General features: G+C 42.2%; 1 protein-coding gene across 1 annotated transcript in view; it reads right to left on the bottom strand.

Annotated features, from left to right (window-relative positions):
- The window catches only part of LOC139562249 (peroxisome proliferator-activated receptor gamma coactivator-related protein 1-like), a 45698-nt gene extending 30263 nt beyond the window's left edge, over positions 1-15435 (bottom strand). Inside the window, exons 1-3 of the mRNA XM_071379759.1 lie at positions 15276-15435; positions 2794-2919; positions 2471-2623 (exon numbers count right to left, since the gene is read on the bottom strand). Of these exons, the coding sequence (XP_071235860.1) occupies positions 2471-2623; positions 2794-2919; positions 15276-15356 (360 nt within the window). The 5' untranslated portion in view covers positions 15357-15435. The remainder of the gene's footprint in view (positions 1-2470; positions 2624-2793; positions 2920-15275) is intronic.
- Positions 15436-16664: the final 1229 nt, after the last annotated feature.

Genomic DNA, 16664 nt, shown 5'->3' with positions numbered 1-16664 from the left:
TGAGTTATCTGATGAAGATCAAAGGTTAGTGATTAATTTTCTCTTTCTGTTTTTTGTGACTCATCTCTTTGGCTGGAAAAATGGCTGTGTTTTTTGTGTCTTGGCGGTGACCTAACAATCGTTTGTGGTGCTTTCGCCGAAAAGCCTATTTGAAATCGGACACTGTGGTGGGATTAACAAGTGTATATTTAAAATGGTGTGAAATACTTGTATGTTTGAGGAATTCTAATTATGAGATTTGTTTGAGGAATTCTAATTATGAGATGTGTTTGAATTTGGCGCCCTGCACTTTCACTGGCTGTTGTCAAGCCGATCCCGTTAATGGGATCTCAGCCATAATTAAGTCAAATCCGGAAACTATCATTTCGAAAATAAAACGTTTATTCTTTCAGAGAAATACGGGACCGTTACGCATTTTATCGAATGGGAAGCAACCCCAAATATGGCTTTTTCTTTGCACAACCTTCAATGTTATGTCATAATTATGGCAAATTAATCAGTCTTTGTTAGGAAGAAATGGTCTGTGCAGGTGTTCTTACACGTGGTCTGCCACTGCGAGGACAATCAGCTGTCAGTCATGTCTCCCTGTAGCACTGTCTTAGGCGTCTCAGTACGGACATTGCAATTTATCGCCCTGGCCACATCTGCAGTTCAGGCCTCCTTGCAGCATGCCTAAGGCACGTTCACGCAGATGAGCAGGGACCCTGGGCATCTTTCTTTTGGTGTTTTTCCCCAAGAGTCAGTAGAAAGGCCTCTATTGTCCTACATTTTCATAACTGACCTTAATTGCCTACCGTCTGTAAACTGTTAGTGTCTTAAGGTGCATGTTCATTAATTGTTTATGGCTCATTGAACAAGCATGGGAAACAGTGTTTAAACCCTTTACAATGAAGATCTGTGAAGTTATTTGGATTTTTACCAATTATCTTTGACAGGATCCTGAAAAGGGGACCTTTCTTTTTCTGTTGAGTTTATACACCTTTTTTTTATGGCAGGAGACACCAGTCTGATTCACAGCCGTCCTAGTGGACTAATACATTGCGGACGCCGCAGGTATGGCACACCAGTATAATTTAACTTTAATACCCACAATTTCTCATCTATAATGCTTGTTTATGGTAATTTATGTTAATGCATTGAATACGGAATTACCGTTATTATTGGAGTGGACCCAGTTGCGGACCGCACAATCCAGGCTACACTTCTGCGGAACAAGTCTGTTTATTTCATTACATTTAGGAGTTGTCAATTTATTCATCGTCATTTGTTTGTAGCGCTCCTGTCAATGTTGAGTAAGGATGCACACCGGACTACACAGAAGTAGCCTTAGGCTACTTGACGTCACAAATGTAGTCTTGTAAATGTGCCTATTTGGGGGATCTGATAGTATTTCTGATTGAAAAGTTTGATAGTGGTGGTGAATTAAGTAATTTGTTCTTCACCTCAAACAGCAAGTTAACAAAATCTGTTTATTACATGTTGTTACGTTCCCCAGTTTCTATGTTGTAGTTTCTATTTGAGTGTGTGTGTTTCAGGAGATGGCTAACTAATTCTCCCCAAGCAGCTGATTGGTCGGCCCCAATTGATGACTGGAGAGCTGACCCCGCACCCTCGTCAAGATACAGCTGTCTCTAATTACCATTGCCACCTGAAGCTATAAAAGCCAGTGTTCTGTTCAGAATGCAGAGAGAGATTGAATCTTAGAGATCATAGGCAGGCTTAGATCATTGTAGGTAGAGATCATAGGAGAGAAGGAATGCAGAGAGAGATCGAATGTTATATAGATCATTGGCAGAGAGAGATCATAGGCAGGCTAAGATAATTGCTGAGAGAAGGTTGATGGCTGAGGGTTATAGCATGTTGGTTGTTGGTATGTACTGTGTTAGTGGTTGCTGGGTAGCAGCTTTGATATGTTCTGTGTTTGTTGCTTTGTCAGAGCTTCTTTAAAGGCCTGAGTTAGTTGTTTTCTCAGTTTTGTTGTGAAGTGGATTGTTTAATATTCTGTTTCATTTGTTCGCAGGGGGGAAGGGGAAGGCACCTAGGGAGTGCTTAGGCAAGAAGCCCGCGGGCATACATATACCCGTAGTATATTCACTGTCTAGGCACACTAGGTAAGATCTGGGCGGACCACCCCCTGTATTTTGGTTAGCGCACCAGGCAGTGCTAAATTAGGTAAGTAGTGGGTAGGCAGGTTAGATAGGAGAGGGGGAGCTTTGACATTTACTTTCTTTGCTTTGGTTCCGTCCAGCCCCTTTTCCCCATATTACCGTGTAAAGGAATAAAATCCTAGTAAATGGTCAATTCTGCTTTTTGTCATCCTTACTCTCACCTACGGTCCCATACCTATTTCACGGGGAGTTGAGTTGTAGCAGGGTGTTGCGTTCCCTCTTCTCAGAGGCGTGCGTAACACATGTTCGGAGTTGTGCAGCATGTCAAACAGGGATAAGTTCAGTTTGTATGTGGGACTCACCGGAGAGTGTTCCCGGCCTTTCTGGCCAGTCAGTAAATCAGAGTCTGGCAGTGTGTCGAAGGGGGACAGGTTCTCGTTGTCCACGTTATCCAGGATCTCAGTCAGCGCTGTGAGCAGCGCCGCCTCATTATCCTCATCAAGTCCAACTTTATTCTGCGAAATTTATTTTTATATAAATTGTGACATTTCAGCAAATTCTGTTAAATTTGAACTATTATACAGTTAGCAAAAAGTTTAATTACATAAAAGTGGCTCTGGTCAGAAGTAAAGTAGAGCACTATATAAGAAACAGGAAGTGATTTGAACTTTGTTCTGAGCCTTACCTCTCCTGTGGTTGTGTCCTCAAATATGGACAGTATGGAGGCGTCCAGACAGCACAGGGCCTCCAGAGCTTCTCCTGTCTCCAGCTCCAGACTGTCACTAGACATCCCCCCGTGGAGGATCACTGCCTGATGGGGAGAAACAGGGGAGTATGGGTCAGCAAGCCTGAAGAACCAGAACCTAACAAGTCAAAGCGATCCGAAATCAACCACTAGCGCCAACACCCGGGCTAGTTGCAACTCATATTTGATGCGTTGTTTAATCAATACATCCAGTAGTGATCGATAGCTTCATCTTGCCCTTTGACCGGCTGGGAATGTATTACTTTAACCCTGCGCCATTCCTCTCAAACCTACACATGGAGAGCAGGCCTACCACCAATGGCTCTAAGTATAACAGCGTTTACTCAAGTTATGGAAACAAAATTTAGGATACCCGTTTTCAAACCAATGGTGAATTTTCACCAATGGTGAATTTTCATTAACGATTCTAGATGCATGGGCTCCAATATGTTTTAGTTTGAAACAATCCAGTGGGATACATGTTGCATTAACACAATTTTCCATGTTAAATGAATAGGAGCTGGGCCTCTGGTTTAAACAGCTTAGAAGTCCCTGCGGACAGATCCAGCTCAACTGTAAATCAGCAAAAAGCCGACAAGTTACATGCAATAACGTTCGATAGGCTACTGAACTGAAGGAGAGGACGCGTCAATTAACTGGTGTTTTCTGAATTTAAAAAAGCAGCAAACATTAGTGAACCTTCGAGTCATAACTTTTGAAATCGGTTTTCTGACCAGTGCATGATTAATTTGGATAAATGTGGGCTCCCACAGACCAATGCACTCACTAGGGTTGGCGTATCCAGATTTTCATATCTTCCTTCTCTCACCCCGGGATTTACAGTATTACCGGTTTGGTTGGGGAAAAAGTCCAATAGGCATATATTACCAGAATGCTAACAAAACGTGCGCAAGTAATAGTGAATTTGCATGGAGGCTGCTAGCTAAATATGGTAACGAGCACAAACAAAAACACATTTCTAAAGATAGACAATCCAGCTCAAAGATATATCTATCTATACAGGTTGGAGCAACAGAACGTCATTTTGGGTAAGTTGACATTTACAAGCGAATGTGAACGAGAAACTAAAATGAACAAAGTTGACGCATGCAGTACTGGCTCTCCAGCAGCATGTCTACACTGTGTGGAGTCAGCCGTCACTAGCGCAATGATCTGCTCGGAGGGGGGAGGAGCAGACAGGCTGAGAGGAGAAAAGAAAACGCAATGAAATCAAGAGTAGTGGCAGCTGTACAAATAACTAATCCAAAGGGATTTGCCTTCCCAAAACACGGCAGAAAACTAATATGGGCCGCCACCTTCATAATTCAGCCATTTACTTCGATCGCAAGTTAACCCCTAGTTTAACACATTCACGCAGAAAAAGAAAAATGCATAAACACATTGGTGCATATTTTTTTTAATAGATCAAAAATATTTATATTGTAATATCTGCTCGGCCTCACTAATTATGTGCTTCAGTTGCACTTCTAAACCCAGATGAGAATAAATGAACGGGCATTCTATCAGCAGACAATGCTCTGACTGATGCGTAGCTTCTTTTCTCTGTACTTCAGTGTGGCCAGCCTATTTTTCTACCAGTAAAATGCAAAACTAACTAAGCAAAACATTAGAAAAATGTACACTAAAAAGTGTCGGTAAAGTGTTCAGTTCCCTTCACTTTCCACGGTTAGGTTAAAGCCTTATTCTAAAATGGATTAAATGCCCTCACCCCAATCTACACAATACCCCATAATGACGAAGCAAAAAACAAGCTTAGAATAGTACAAATTTACACAAAACCATTTAAATAAGTATTGACCCCTTCCTCAGTACTTTGCTGAAGCACCTTTGGCAGCGATTACAGCCTCGAGTCATCTTAGGTATGATCCCACAAGCTTGGCACACCTGTATGTGGAGAGTTGCTCCCATTCTCAGCAGATCCTCTCAAGCGCTCATGTAGGATGGGGAGCGTTGCTGCCCAGCTATTTTCAGATCTCTCCAGAGTTGCTCGAACAGGTTCAAGTCCAGGCTCGGACACTCAAGGACATTGAGACTTATCCCAAACCCACTCCTGCATTGTCTTGGCTGTGTGCTTAGGGTCGTTGTCCTGTTGGAAGGTGAACCTTCCCACCAATTGGAGGTCCTCATCGCTCTGGGGCAAGTTATCAAGGAGCTCTCTGTACTTTGCCTCGATCCTGATCTCCCAGTCACTGCCACCCCGCTTCCACCGCAGGGATGGTGCCAGGTTTCCTCCAGACTTGACACTTGGCATTCAGGCAAAAGAGTATCATCTTGGTGTAATCAGATCAGAGAATCTTTTCTCATTGTCTGAGATTCCTTTGGGTGCCTTATGGCAAACTCCAAGCAGCCGGTCATGTGCCTTTTACTGAGAGGCTTCTGCCTCCCCAGATTGCTCAGTTTGGCTGGGCGGACAGTTCTAGGAAGAGTCTTGGTGGTTCTAACTTTTTCCATTGAAGAATGGAGGCCACTGTTCTTGGGGACCTTCAATGCTGCACATTTTTTTGGTACCCTTCCCAGATCTGTGTCTCGACACAATCCTGTCTCAGAGCTCCACTGAAAAACCCTTCGACCTCACTGCTTGGTTGTTGCTCTGACATGCGCTGTGGGACCTTATATTTGCCTTTCCAAATCATGTCCAATCAATAGAATTTACCACAAGTGTACTCCAATCAAGTTGTAGAAACATCGCAAGGATGATCAATTGAAAACAGGATGCACCTGAGCTCAATTTCATGTCTCAAATATTATTTATTTTTGGCAAAAATATCTTTAAAAAAAACAGTTTTCAGTTTATCATTATGGGGTGTAGACTGCCGAGTAATTTTTTATTTAATAAATTTTAGAATAAGGCTGTAACGTAACAAAATGTGGATAAAGTTAATGGTCTAAATACTTTCCGAAGGCACTAAAACATACACTAAAGTATGTTGACACCCCTTCAAATTAATGTATTCGGCCATTTCATTGAAACGTGTATAAAATCGACCACACAGCCAAGCAATCTCAATAAACAAACATTGGCAGTAGAATGGCCTTAATGCAGAGTTCAGTGACTTTCAATGTGGCACCATAAGATGCCACCTGTCAAATTTCCACCCTGCCCCGGTCACCTAAGTGCTGTTATTTTGAAGTGGAAATGTGTAGGAGCAACACCTCAGCCGTGAAGTGGTAGGCGACACAAGCTAACAGAACTTACCTGCGGAAGCGTTGTGTGTAAAGATGTGTGTAAAGATCGTCTGTCCTCATTTGCAACACTCACTACCAAGTTCCAAACTTCCTCTGGACCATAAGCACAAGAACTGTTCGTCAGGAGCTTCATGAAATGGGTTTTCGTGGCCGAGCAGCCGCACACAAGTTTATGACCACGCACAATGCCCAACGTCGGCTGGAGTGGTGTGAAGCTCGCCACCATTCAAGTCTGGAACAGTGGAAACGCATTCTCTGGAGTGATGAATCATGCTTCACCATCTGGCAGTCCGACGGAAGGATCTGGGTTTGGCAGATGGCAAGAGCACGCTACCTGCCCCAATGCACAGTGCCAACTGTAATGTTTGGTGGAGGAGGAATAATGGTCTGGGGCTGTTTTTCATGGTTCGGGCTAGGCCCCTTAGTTCCAGTGTAGGGGAAACACTACAGCGTACAATGACATTCTAGACGAATCTGTGCGTCCAACTTAGGGAAGGCCCTTTCCTGTTTTAGCACGACAATGCCCACATGCACAAAGTGAGGTCCATTCAAAGTGGTTAGTCCAGAGCGGTGTGGAACAACATGACTGGCCTGCACAGAGCCCTGACCTCAAACCCATTGAACACCTTTGGGATGAGTTGGAACATAGATTGCGGGCCAAGCCTAATCGCCCAACATCAGTGCCTGACCTCCACCTCACTAATGCTCGTGGCTGAAAGGAAGCAAGACCCTACAACGTTCCAACGTCTAGTGGAAAACCTTCCCAGAAGAGCGGAGGGTGTTAATCTCTTGGGGGCAGTATTTCGTCATCTGGATGAGAAGCGTGCCCAAAGTAAACTGCCTGTTACTGAGACCCAGAAGCTAGGATATGCATATAATTGGTAGATTTGGATAGAAAACTCTAAAGTTTCCAAAACTGTTAAAATAATGTCTGAGTATAACAGAACTGATATGGCAGGCAAAAACCGGAGGGGAAAAAGTCCCACTTCCTGGATGGATTTTTAATGTGGGTATTTTCAATTGAATGCCTATAGAGTATCTAATGGATTAGGACCCAGATTGCAGTTCCTATGGCTTCCACTAGATGTCAGTCTTTAGACATTGTTTCAGGCTTGTTTTTTTTTTAAAGGAGACCTTTCTGTCAGTGGACTGTAGAATCATGCTGTGCTGGTTTTGCTCGTGACCGAGTGCGCGCACTTCGTTGTTTTTCCTTTCTATTGAATAAGCTATTGTCTCGTTGAAATATTATCGAGTTAGACAACTGACAACCTGAGGATTAATTATAAATATCGTTTGACATGTTGACAAACTTTACCGGTACTATTAGGATGTATTCGTCTGCATGTTTTGACCGCCTTTGAGCCAGTGGATTACTGAACAAAACGCTCCAACTACTGAGTTTTTGGGACATAAGGAGGAACATTATTGAACATTTATTGTGTAGCTGGGACTCGTGACTGCAACCATATGAAGATATTCAAAGGTAAGTGATTAACTTCACTATATTTCTAACTTCTGTATTTACTTTACTTGGTTGTAAAATGTTTGTATGCTTTTGTAGGCGGGGCGTTGTCCTCAGATAATCGCATGTTATGCTTTCGCCGTTGAGCATTTTTTAAATCTGACAAAGCAGCTGGATTAACAAGAAGTTAATTTTTAAGCCGATGTATAACACGTGTATTTCTCATGAATGTTTGTGACTATTTCTGTATTTTGAATTTGGAGCTCTGCAATTTCACCGGATGATGTCGAGGTGGGTCGCTAGCGGAACGCCTGCGCCAGAAAGGTTAAAGCGGCAACGGAGGGACCAACTGCATATTAACGCACATGATTATGGAATGAGAAGTTCAACAAGCAGGTGTCCACATAATTTGTCATGTAGTGTAGCTGGCTACATTCTTTCTATGGGCCTACAGAGAAATGGCAATGCAAAGCTTACGCAAAAAGATACCTTGCTTTTTTCATTGTAAGCTCATTTACTTGTGGCTGTCAGCCAAATAGCGTTGCACCTCTGACACTGATGAAAATGAAGCTGTTGAATCTGTTGCCGTAATGTATTTTCTATGAAGGAAAACTAGTGTTGCATGTCCCTGATCAAGCAAAGAAACATTCGATATAAAAAAAGAAATTGCCCTTCAATAGAGATGGACTCAGCATGCTCACGCTTCCTCCTGTTGTGCTATTTACAAACACATGACTGGCTCAACTGTGCTGGCGAACTAAGTAAGCTTCATAACGTATAATGGACCAATGCCAGTGCTGCATGTTACACTAACATCACGGTACCAAAAACATGAAACATTTTTGAAAACCATAGTACCGTTTCACACGATACTACCAAATTTCTCAGCCCTACTGACCTAAAAGAACCCGCACCTGTAATAAAATGTTTATAAAGTCAGTTGTCTATAAATGCCGTTAAATTTGAAGCAACAGCAACTAGTCACTTGTATGCACCGGTACAATAATGTCCACTTTCATACGCGTGTGGCAGCTGTAATCCACCAGCCAAAACCTCTTCCAGCCACCACTCACCTGCTTCTCTCCGTCCACTCTTCATATGCACCTATTATTCAATAATTTAAAAAAAAATGTACCCTTGATGGCGGGGGGGGGGGGGGTGCAGACCCTGATCGTTCTTCTTTTACATTTGATACTTTGATACTCATACATCTAATTTCATCCCTGGTATGACCAAAAGCACAGGCCAGACAGGCATTGCAAGTTTGCAGTGCCAGAAGGGGGGGGGGGCAGCTTTACGACAGTCATGAATGAGGTATAACAGCAAAGGAAACAGCTCCTCTAGCTCAAACAGCTGTCAGTTGTTTAAGGACTCACAACTGGCACTACTTTCTCTTTCTGCATGATTTCACTTCACAAACCATGTTTTATACTAATCCCGGGCCGCTTATTATGGTTTTGATAAACTGATGTTCAGTCATGTTAGCAAGCTAGCCAACGACCTGGTAACTTGACAGTAGGTCTAGGCAAGTGATTGGCACAGGAAGAAAGGAAAAGGGTCTGCTATTCATGAGTTATGCTTAAAATAATAAAAGTAGGATTCATAGTGTCGTCTTACATTAGGCCTATCAAAAAACAAAAACAAAACAAAACACTTTCTGGTGCGCATTACATTGTTTGGTGCCTAACATTTTTAAAGTTGGGAGTGTGTTTTAAATGGAAAATTTCACCCAAAAATGCTTTATGACAAGCAAAACATCTTGGGACTGTCAACATTGGCCTAAAGAAACAAAATACCAAAAGATGGTTTTTGGGTGGATTTTCTTTTTATGAAGAGTAAAGGTTTCATGCAGTGTTTTCCCCTTATCGCCAATGACAATCAGGTCATTATGCACAAACTCAGAAAAAAAGAAATGTCCCTTTTTAAAAGATAATTCATAAAAATCCAAATAACTTCACAGATCTTCATTGTAAAGGGTTTAAACACTGGACTGGCTGGACTGAGGGCTTGTAGGACTGTTGTAACGCAGGTCCTCACCGGCAACAACACATGGGCACAATCCCACCATCGCTGGACCAGACAGGACTGGCAAAAAGTGCCCTTCACTGATGAGACGCGGTTGTGTCTCACCAGCCATACTGCTCGTTCTGAGTGTGATTTCCTGCAAGACAGGAATGTCAGTGTTCTGCCATGGCCAGCGAAGAGCCCGGATCTCAATCCCAGTGACTACGCCTGGGACCTCATTGAATCGGAGGGTGAGGGATAGGGCCATTCCCCCCAGAAATTTCTATGGAACTTGCAGGCGCCTTCGTGGAAGAGTGGGGTAACATCTCACAGCAAGAACTGGCAAATCTGGTACAGTCCACGAGGAGATGCAGTGCAGTACTTAATGCAGCTGGTGGCCACACCAGATGCTGACTTATTTTTTATCCCCCCTTGTTCAGGGACACATTATTCCATTTCTGTTTGTCACATCTGTGGAACTTGTTCGGTTTATGTCACAGTGGTTGAGTCTTATGTTCATACAAATATTTACACATTAAGTCTCTTGAAAATGAACACCGGCGACAGTGAGAGGACGTTTCTTTTTTTGCCGAGTTGATATTCCTCCAGCCATATCACAGGTAGGCTGTCGTATTATGCAGGGCATAGTGTGAAGTTAAAATCAACGTGTTGTATAGAGAAGTGGGAATCGGGTTTGTGTAGCACGTGTGCATAACATTTAGAAAAGGGAAGTGTCTGGGACAGGGCGAACAGGATGCTAGGCCACTGACATTTTCCGTATCGGGATACTTGGCCCTGGTATCATTAGGTAAAGTATGGGATCGTGTAGGCAGTGTTTCCTCTAAGCTGACGCACCCACCGACGGTGTGCTGAAGAGCAGTAGCCACCTGCAGAGCGCTGACGAAATATCAGCCCACCAGGGAGACGCACACGATTTCACTTCACTCAACTGTCTAGTTTTCCCTGTTAACACTATCAACGTTCTCTTGACTGTGGCTATTGTGATCGAATGGACACAGTATTAGCCACTTCCAATGCAACATACCAAAACAAAACTATGCAAGAGAATGTAGGCAGAACAGAGTAGGATTCTATTGCACATGACTCAGCCCGTGCTCTACAGACCTGTGCGCCATAAACAATCAGTGCTGCAGTAAGCCTATATGCAAATTGACCATTGCCATATATGGAACTGTGCCATTTACTTTGAACTGAACGGTGTTTACAGCTGTGGTTGAGAGCAGATGCGCTTATGTTGGATCAAAGCAAGAGCTGAATGTAGCCATGTGTTTTTGTTCACATCCTTTGCCAGTTAGTGAGTTATTAGCATAGTTCTAGATCATTTGTAGTCTGCAAAAGGGGAGTGATCGCTTCCTACAAGAGCACAAAGGTGCTCATTTCTAAACATCCTTGAAAAGCCAGGTAAAGAGCTTTTTGTCTTAGAGTAAGTGTCATATTTTGTGACAGGCTTGAATAAGCCAAGTAGTCAATAGGCAGAGGGTAGCATACTTTGTCAGATTCTCTGTAGTAAATGGTATGGACATAATGCAACTTATTTCGTAGTGGTTTCTTCCAAACATTTTTCTCAAAAGTCTCATGGAATGTAGGCCTACATTGATCGTCACATTGGCTGCTGCTGTTGGCAGAATGATGGAACAGCTATTTCCATGTTGAAATGTTATGGGATGCATTTTCTCCATTGTTTGATGGTAGGCCTACATTACGATCAAATAACCACGTAGCCTACTTGGGCACTTTAAACTAACTTAACTTCTCTAGGATCCAATGCCCCAAATAAATGGAAATTTTGGATATATAAATCGACGGAATAAATCGAACAAAAGGACCATTTGTGATGTTATGGGACATAGAGTGCCAACAGAAGAAGCTCGTCAAAGGTAAGGCATGAATTACACTTTTATTTATGTGTTCTGTGTTGCGCCAAGAGGGTAGAAATATGATGGTCTGTGATTGTTAGCTGGGGTGCTATCCTCAGATAATAGCATTGTTTGCTTTTGCCGTAAAGCAATTTTGAAATCTGACACGTTGGCTGGATTCACAACAAGTGTAGCTTTAATTTCTTATATTGAATGTGTGATTTCATGAAAGTCACATTTTTATAGTAATTTATTTCAATTCGGTCAAACCGGTTGGACGCTACAGATGATTTTGTGCATAGACAGATTTTCACTGTGTCTCATGGTCACAAACACCGCTATAGCTCTGCCACCTTTCACTGTGGCCGAGGAAGGGCGATATCGGCAGATTGAGACACTACCCATCCTAAAAATAAATAAACACAGCTAGCTTAAGAGGGATTTTGATGGGGACTTTTGCATTGTGTTAGATTTCTGCAGGGCATGGAAATTGTAGGCCAAGGGTTAACGGTAAATGTACTACTGGTGATCTATGTAATGGCGAACTGATAGACAATAACAAAGGGCAAACAATTCATAGTTAAGCTATGAAACAATGAATACGCACTAAATGGCGGGAGAGAGCACATTCTAGAGAAATGTGCCGTGTGCATCTTAGCCACACTGCGGCCTCCGCAAAGGATTAGACTACTGAGACGAAACACACAGGTGTGGCACAAATATTTTAGCAACTGTGCGACAATTTATTTTTTAAACGCTCGTTTAAACAGTTGCCTAAATGGGTTCAGCCCTACTATCGTGACAACACTAATGCATATTGGTGAATAGTTACATCCCTAACCTAGATGAATTCTAGGTACTTCTGAAGCTCACGTGCACTAGAAACTAATACTGAATCCTGTAAATGCATGTGTTTATTATAAAATGCTAAAACCTTGATACAAATAGATAATTGAAAATACAAAAGTGCTTTGTGGAATATTAGGTTTCTACATTGTGTAAATGCACTATTTTCCTAATGAAATGCTTTGTAAAAAATTGTACACTGTCTCCAAGTCAGGTTTGTGATCTACAACATGCAAGAGATCCGTCATTCAATGATCTCCGTGCCCCCAAATGTTTGGATATACTGGTAAAGCTACCAGGTCGTAAGCTAGCTACCAACAACGTAATAAAAATGACTGAACGACGAGTAAACAAATGGTTAATGGCCCGAGGAGTTTTATAAAGGCATGCGACATGGTTTGAATGCAAAATGAGGCCAGCCAATCCACTATAGCAGGGGCGTACTACTCATTCCACAGAGTGCCGAGGGTCTGCGGGTTTCCCCCTTTCAATTAAGACCTAGACAACCAGGTGAGGGGAAGTCTTTACTAATTAGCAAACTTAATGCATCAATCAAGTACAAAGGCGGAGCGAAATCCCGCGGACACTCAGCCCTCCACGGAATGAGTTTGACACATGCGCTACAGGAAGACAAGTTCAGCGGGTATTATGGGTCATTTCTTTTGAACTAGTTGGGCCAGAAACCAGTTTTCGCTGGTGCATTCAATAAAGTCACAAATCTATGCTCAGTTCTCTATGGCATTCAGAAACAGTACAGCGAAGCTTAAATCATAAAAATGTTTAGGCGCAATGCTCTCAACTTAGAATTCCAGGTGGCACAGCAAAATATTTAGGAGCATATGCGACAAATGGTCACACCCTGGGACTACCTACACACCAGCACAACAAGGTAATGTTACGCAACAGGACAATGAAGCAGGTTAGGGCTGATTTGATGTGAGCAGGACAAACAAACACGACACACGAGGATAGGAGCCCTGGGGAGAGCATTCCGATGCAAATTACCAACTGCTCCAGAATCTGAAGTTAAAGTCCAGGTGGTGTGTGCAAGAGGGGTATCTGTGTGTCTTTAGAACTAGGCCAGGGTGCGAAGGCTGTCTTCTACAGTGACAAAGAATCCGCCTCAGGCAGAGGGTTCACGCCATCCCATAGCCCAGATGTCAGAATTGTTTACATGCAACAATCATAAAATCAAACCAACAAAATAAATACCACCCAGCATCCAATACTCAGTCCTTTCAAATCAGAAGCCAGTGAGTCACTTATGAAGATCAGTCTCCATCTGAGCTTAACACTGCAGCAGCACAGCCCTAATGAGGAAAAATCTTTGGAAGCTTTCCAACATACATAATGTTACATTGGGCCAGACCATCATAGCATTGTAGAGGTAAATGTAGCCTAGTATCTAGGCCCCCATTCCAAGTGTGAAACTGAAGATGTCCCAATGAAGAAGAAATAAAAAGTATTCTTATGGTAGGACATAAACAGTTATGTTCACTACCGTCCACTTACACAAGACCCGCCATCAGTAATGGATGCCTGGGAACTCTGCATTCCATTTATGGGGAGACATAAAATAGATGGAAGTACAACTGCAATAAAATCATTGTACAGCACATATACCTCATACCTAATCCATGTAGCTGTCGATTATTTAGATATGGTAGTTTGGCCAAACATTCTCTCTCTCTGTAACCCACGTGTCGTTCAGTCCATGCACAATTATCTGACCCTGCGCAGTAGGAAATGTTGCTACCACGCACCTCACCCAAAGGGATCTCCTTCCTCATTACCACGTGTTGCACTACAACAAACGCGGCTCCACTGCAGGAAAGACGGTTGCTACCCTCGTGGAATCCAGACAGGCACTATTGTATACACATCTGTGCTAATAATACCTCAAATACAACTCAGTTATCTGAAATATACACAGACTGGTATGCAAGTTTCATGGATGGCCGAGGAAACGTAGCTAGTGCTGTTGGTTTGAGTGAGTCAACAAGAGATTCATTCGCAAACACCACGTGTTGCTCATACTAATGAGCATGGTAGTGGAAATAATATTACAATCTCATATACAACATCGGGTTAAAAGAGAAGTGTTGCCAATTGCCCAAAGGTGTGCCATTATGGTCTAAAACAAGGTTGCATGTGTAGCCAGGGGTTCACTCATTACAAACCATTTCTCAAGCCAACTTACCTGCAACCATCTAACTGTAAAACAACGTTAACGATAATGCCCATTTTGTACATTACATTGACAATCTATATACTCGCATTCGGGATTATGCAGTTTCATTGAATGGTTTACGTCATACATTTACAACCACGTGGGAATGAATCATCTTGAGAACGAATTTAAAGCTAGGCCCAAAATAACATCCGTTAACATGGCGCATATAGATTGCCTTTACACGTTTATCCAATCAACACATTTGGTTATATGATGTTAAAATTGACAGACATCGACTTGTCACGATTTTATACTGATATCCAGGTAGTTGTCAATGGCCTCATCTTAGCCAAACAAACTGGACAACTCCCTATTAGTCATCCATGTGGTTTTACGTTAACTAAATTCGTACATTCAGTAATGGACATCGGATTACTACACTATATGCTCATTGCATTGTTTGACCGATGTAGTAAACAATGAAATTAAAGTCTAAATTCAACACATTTAAAGCCAACATTAAAACACGTTGTCTACAGCTAACCACACATCCGGGCATTATCCCGGCTAGCAATGCGTTACTTAGCTAGCCGGCTACTTCAGAAGGTTTGTATACTAACTAATGCAGCAGTTAACAAACACCCATGAAAACATTCTACGTATAAATATATCTTAGTTGTAATCTTACCATCTGCTAATAATCATGCCATGATTCGTCTGTGCAGCAGTGATTTTATCCACGTGTCACTTTTTCCAGCGCATTATTCCCAGCACACGAGACATTCACATACAGCAGAAATACACGCATGATACCAAATATGAAACACCTAAGTGTCAAATCATTGTACTTTACCTCGTCCAGTGTATTTGTAGAGAAAAAATCCATGTTGCAGGCAGTTAACATCGCCTCGCCTGCTCCCCACCGCGCCGCCATCTTAGCAACAACTCTTGCTCTTTGCGGGGATTTTTTTTTTATGTGAATCCTGCACTGATGGAACAAGACCCGGCGGGGACACGTGGTATTTGGATTCCCGGCTAAATGATCTATAGGGTCAGAGTTTAACTCCGCCCTCGCCGAAGTAGGACCAATCTATGGTCTGGACCAACTAGACAGTGGCATAAACCACAAAGTTTCCCATACCCAGAGATGCAACATCGGGAGACTTTCGCGAACGCTTGCGTGGCAGACCAGGCCGGGGTTAGGGGTATGATATTATTCCTTAGTTGTTCATATTCTAGAAATCCAAAGGCTAGATTCGAGCCAATGCTTTAAGTATTTTAACATGTCATTACCCCAACCTTGTGACATACATTTGCTCCTTTGCACCCCAGTATCTCTACTTGCACACTCATGCGCGAAACCACCCCAACGTCGCCATGATATCGCCTAAAAGCGTGATCGGGGATTTCTATAGCAGAAGCAGTTTCTTCATACTGTACCGTTTTTTATTATACCTCAGTGGTCTGGAGCAGGGATGGCCAACTAAACTGGCGGCCCGCAGATCAATTTCCAAAAACACCCCAGTCAATTTTTTAAATAAAAAAATGTCTATAATTTTGAACTCAGTCAGGGTCTCAACCAGTGGTGGAAAAAGTACTAAATGGTCATACTTGAGTAAAAGTGAAGATACTTTAATAGAAATAATGTAGAAGTGAAAGTCACCCAGTAAAATACAAGTTGAGTAAAAGTCGAAAAGTATTTGGTTTTAAATATACTTAAGTATCAAAAGTAAATGTAATTGCTCAAATTTAAGTATCAAAGTACAAGTATATGTCATTTCTTATTCCTTATCTTAAGCCAACCAGACTGCACGATTCTCTTGTTTTTATTTATGGATAGCCAGGGGCGCACTCCAACAATCAGACATCAATTACAAAAAAAAGCATGTGTGTTTGAGTCGGCCAGATCAGAGGCAGTAGGGATGACCATGGATGTTCTCTTGATAAGTGTGTGAATTTGACCATTTTCCTGTGCTGCTAAGCATTGAAAATGTAACGAGTACTTTTGGGTTTCAGGGGAAATGTATGGAGTAAAAAGTACATAATTTTCTTTAGGAATGTAGTGAAGTAAAAGTTGTCAAAAATATGAATAGTAAAGTACATATACTTCAAGTATTTTTACTTAAGTACTTTGCACCACTGGTCTCAACTTACTGTTAGAATAGTAGAATACACAAGGTGCACCATGGCAAAATGTGTAGAATTGCAGGATATAACTCTCAAACTTACATTTCTCTCTGGA

The sequence above is a fragment of the Salvelinus alpinus genome, chromosome 32 (genome assembly GCF_045679555.1).
Source record: "Salvelinus alpinus chromosome 32, SLU_Salpinus.1, whole genome shotgun sequence".
Classification (NCBI taxonomy): domain Eukaryota; kingdom Metazoa; phylum Chordata; class Actinopteri; order Salmoniformes; family Salmonidae; genus Salvelinus; species Salvelinus alpinus.
Note: the sequence above shows the minus strand (reverse complement) of the source record. Positions and strands in the feature narration are given on the sequence as shown.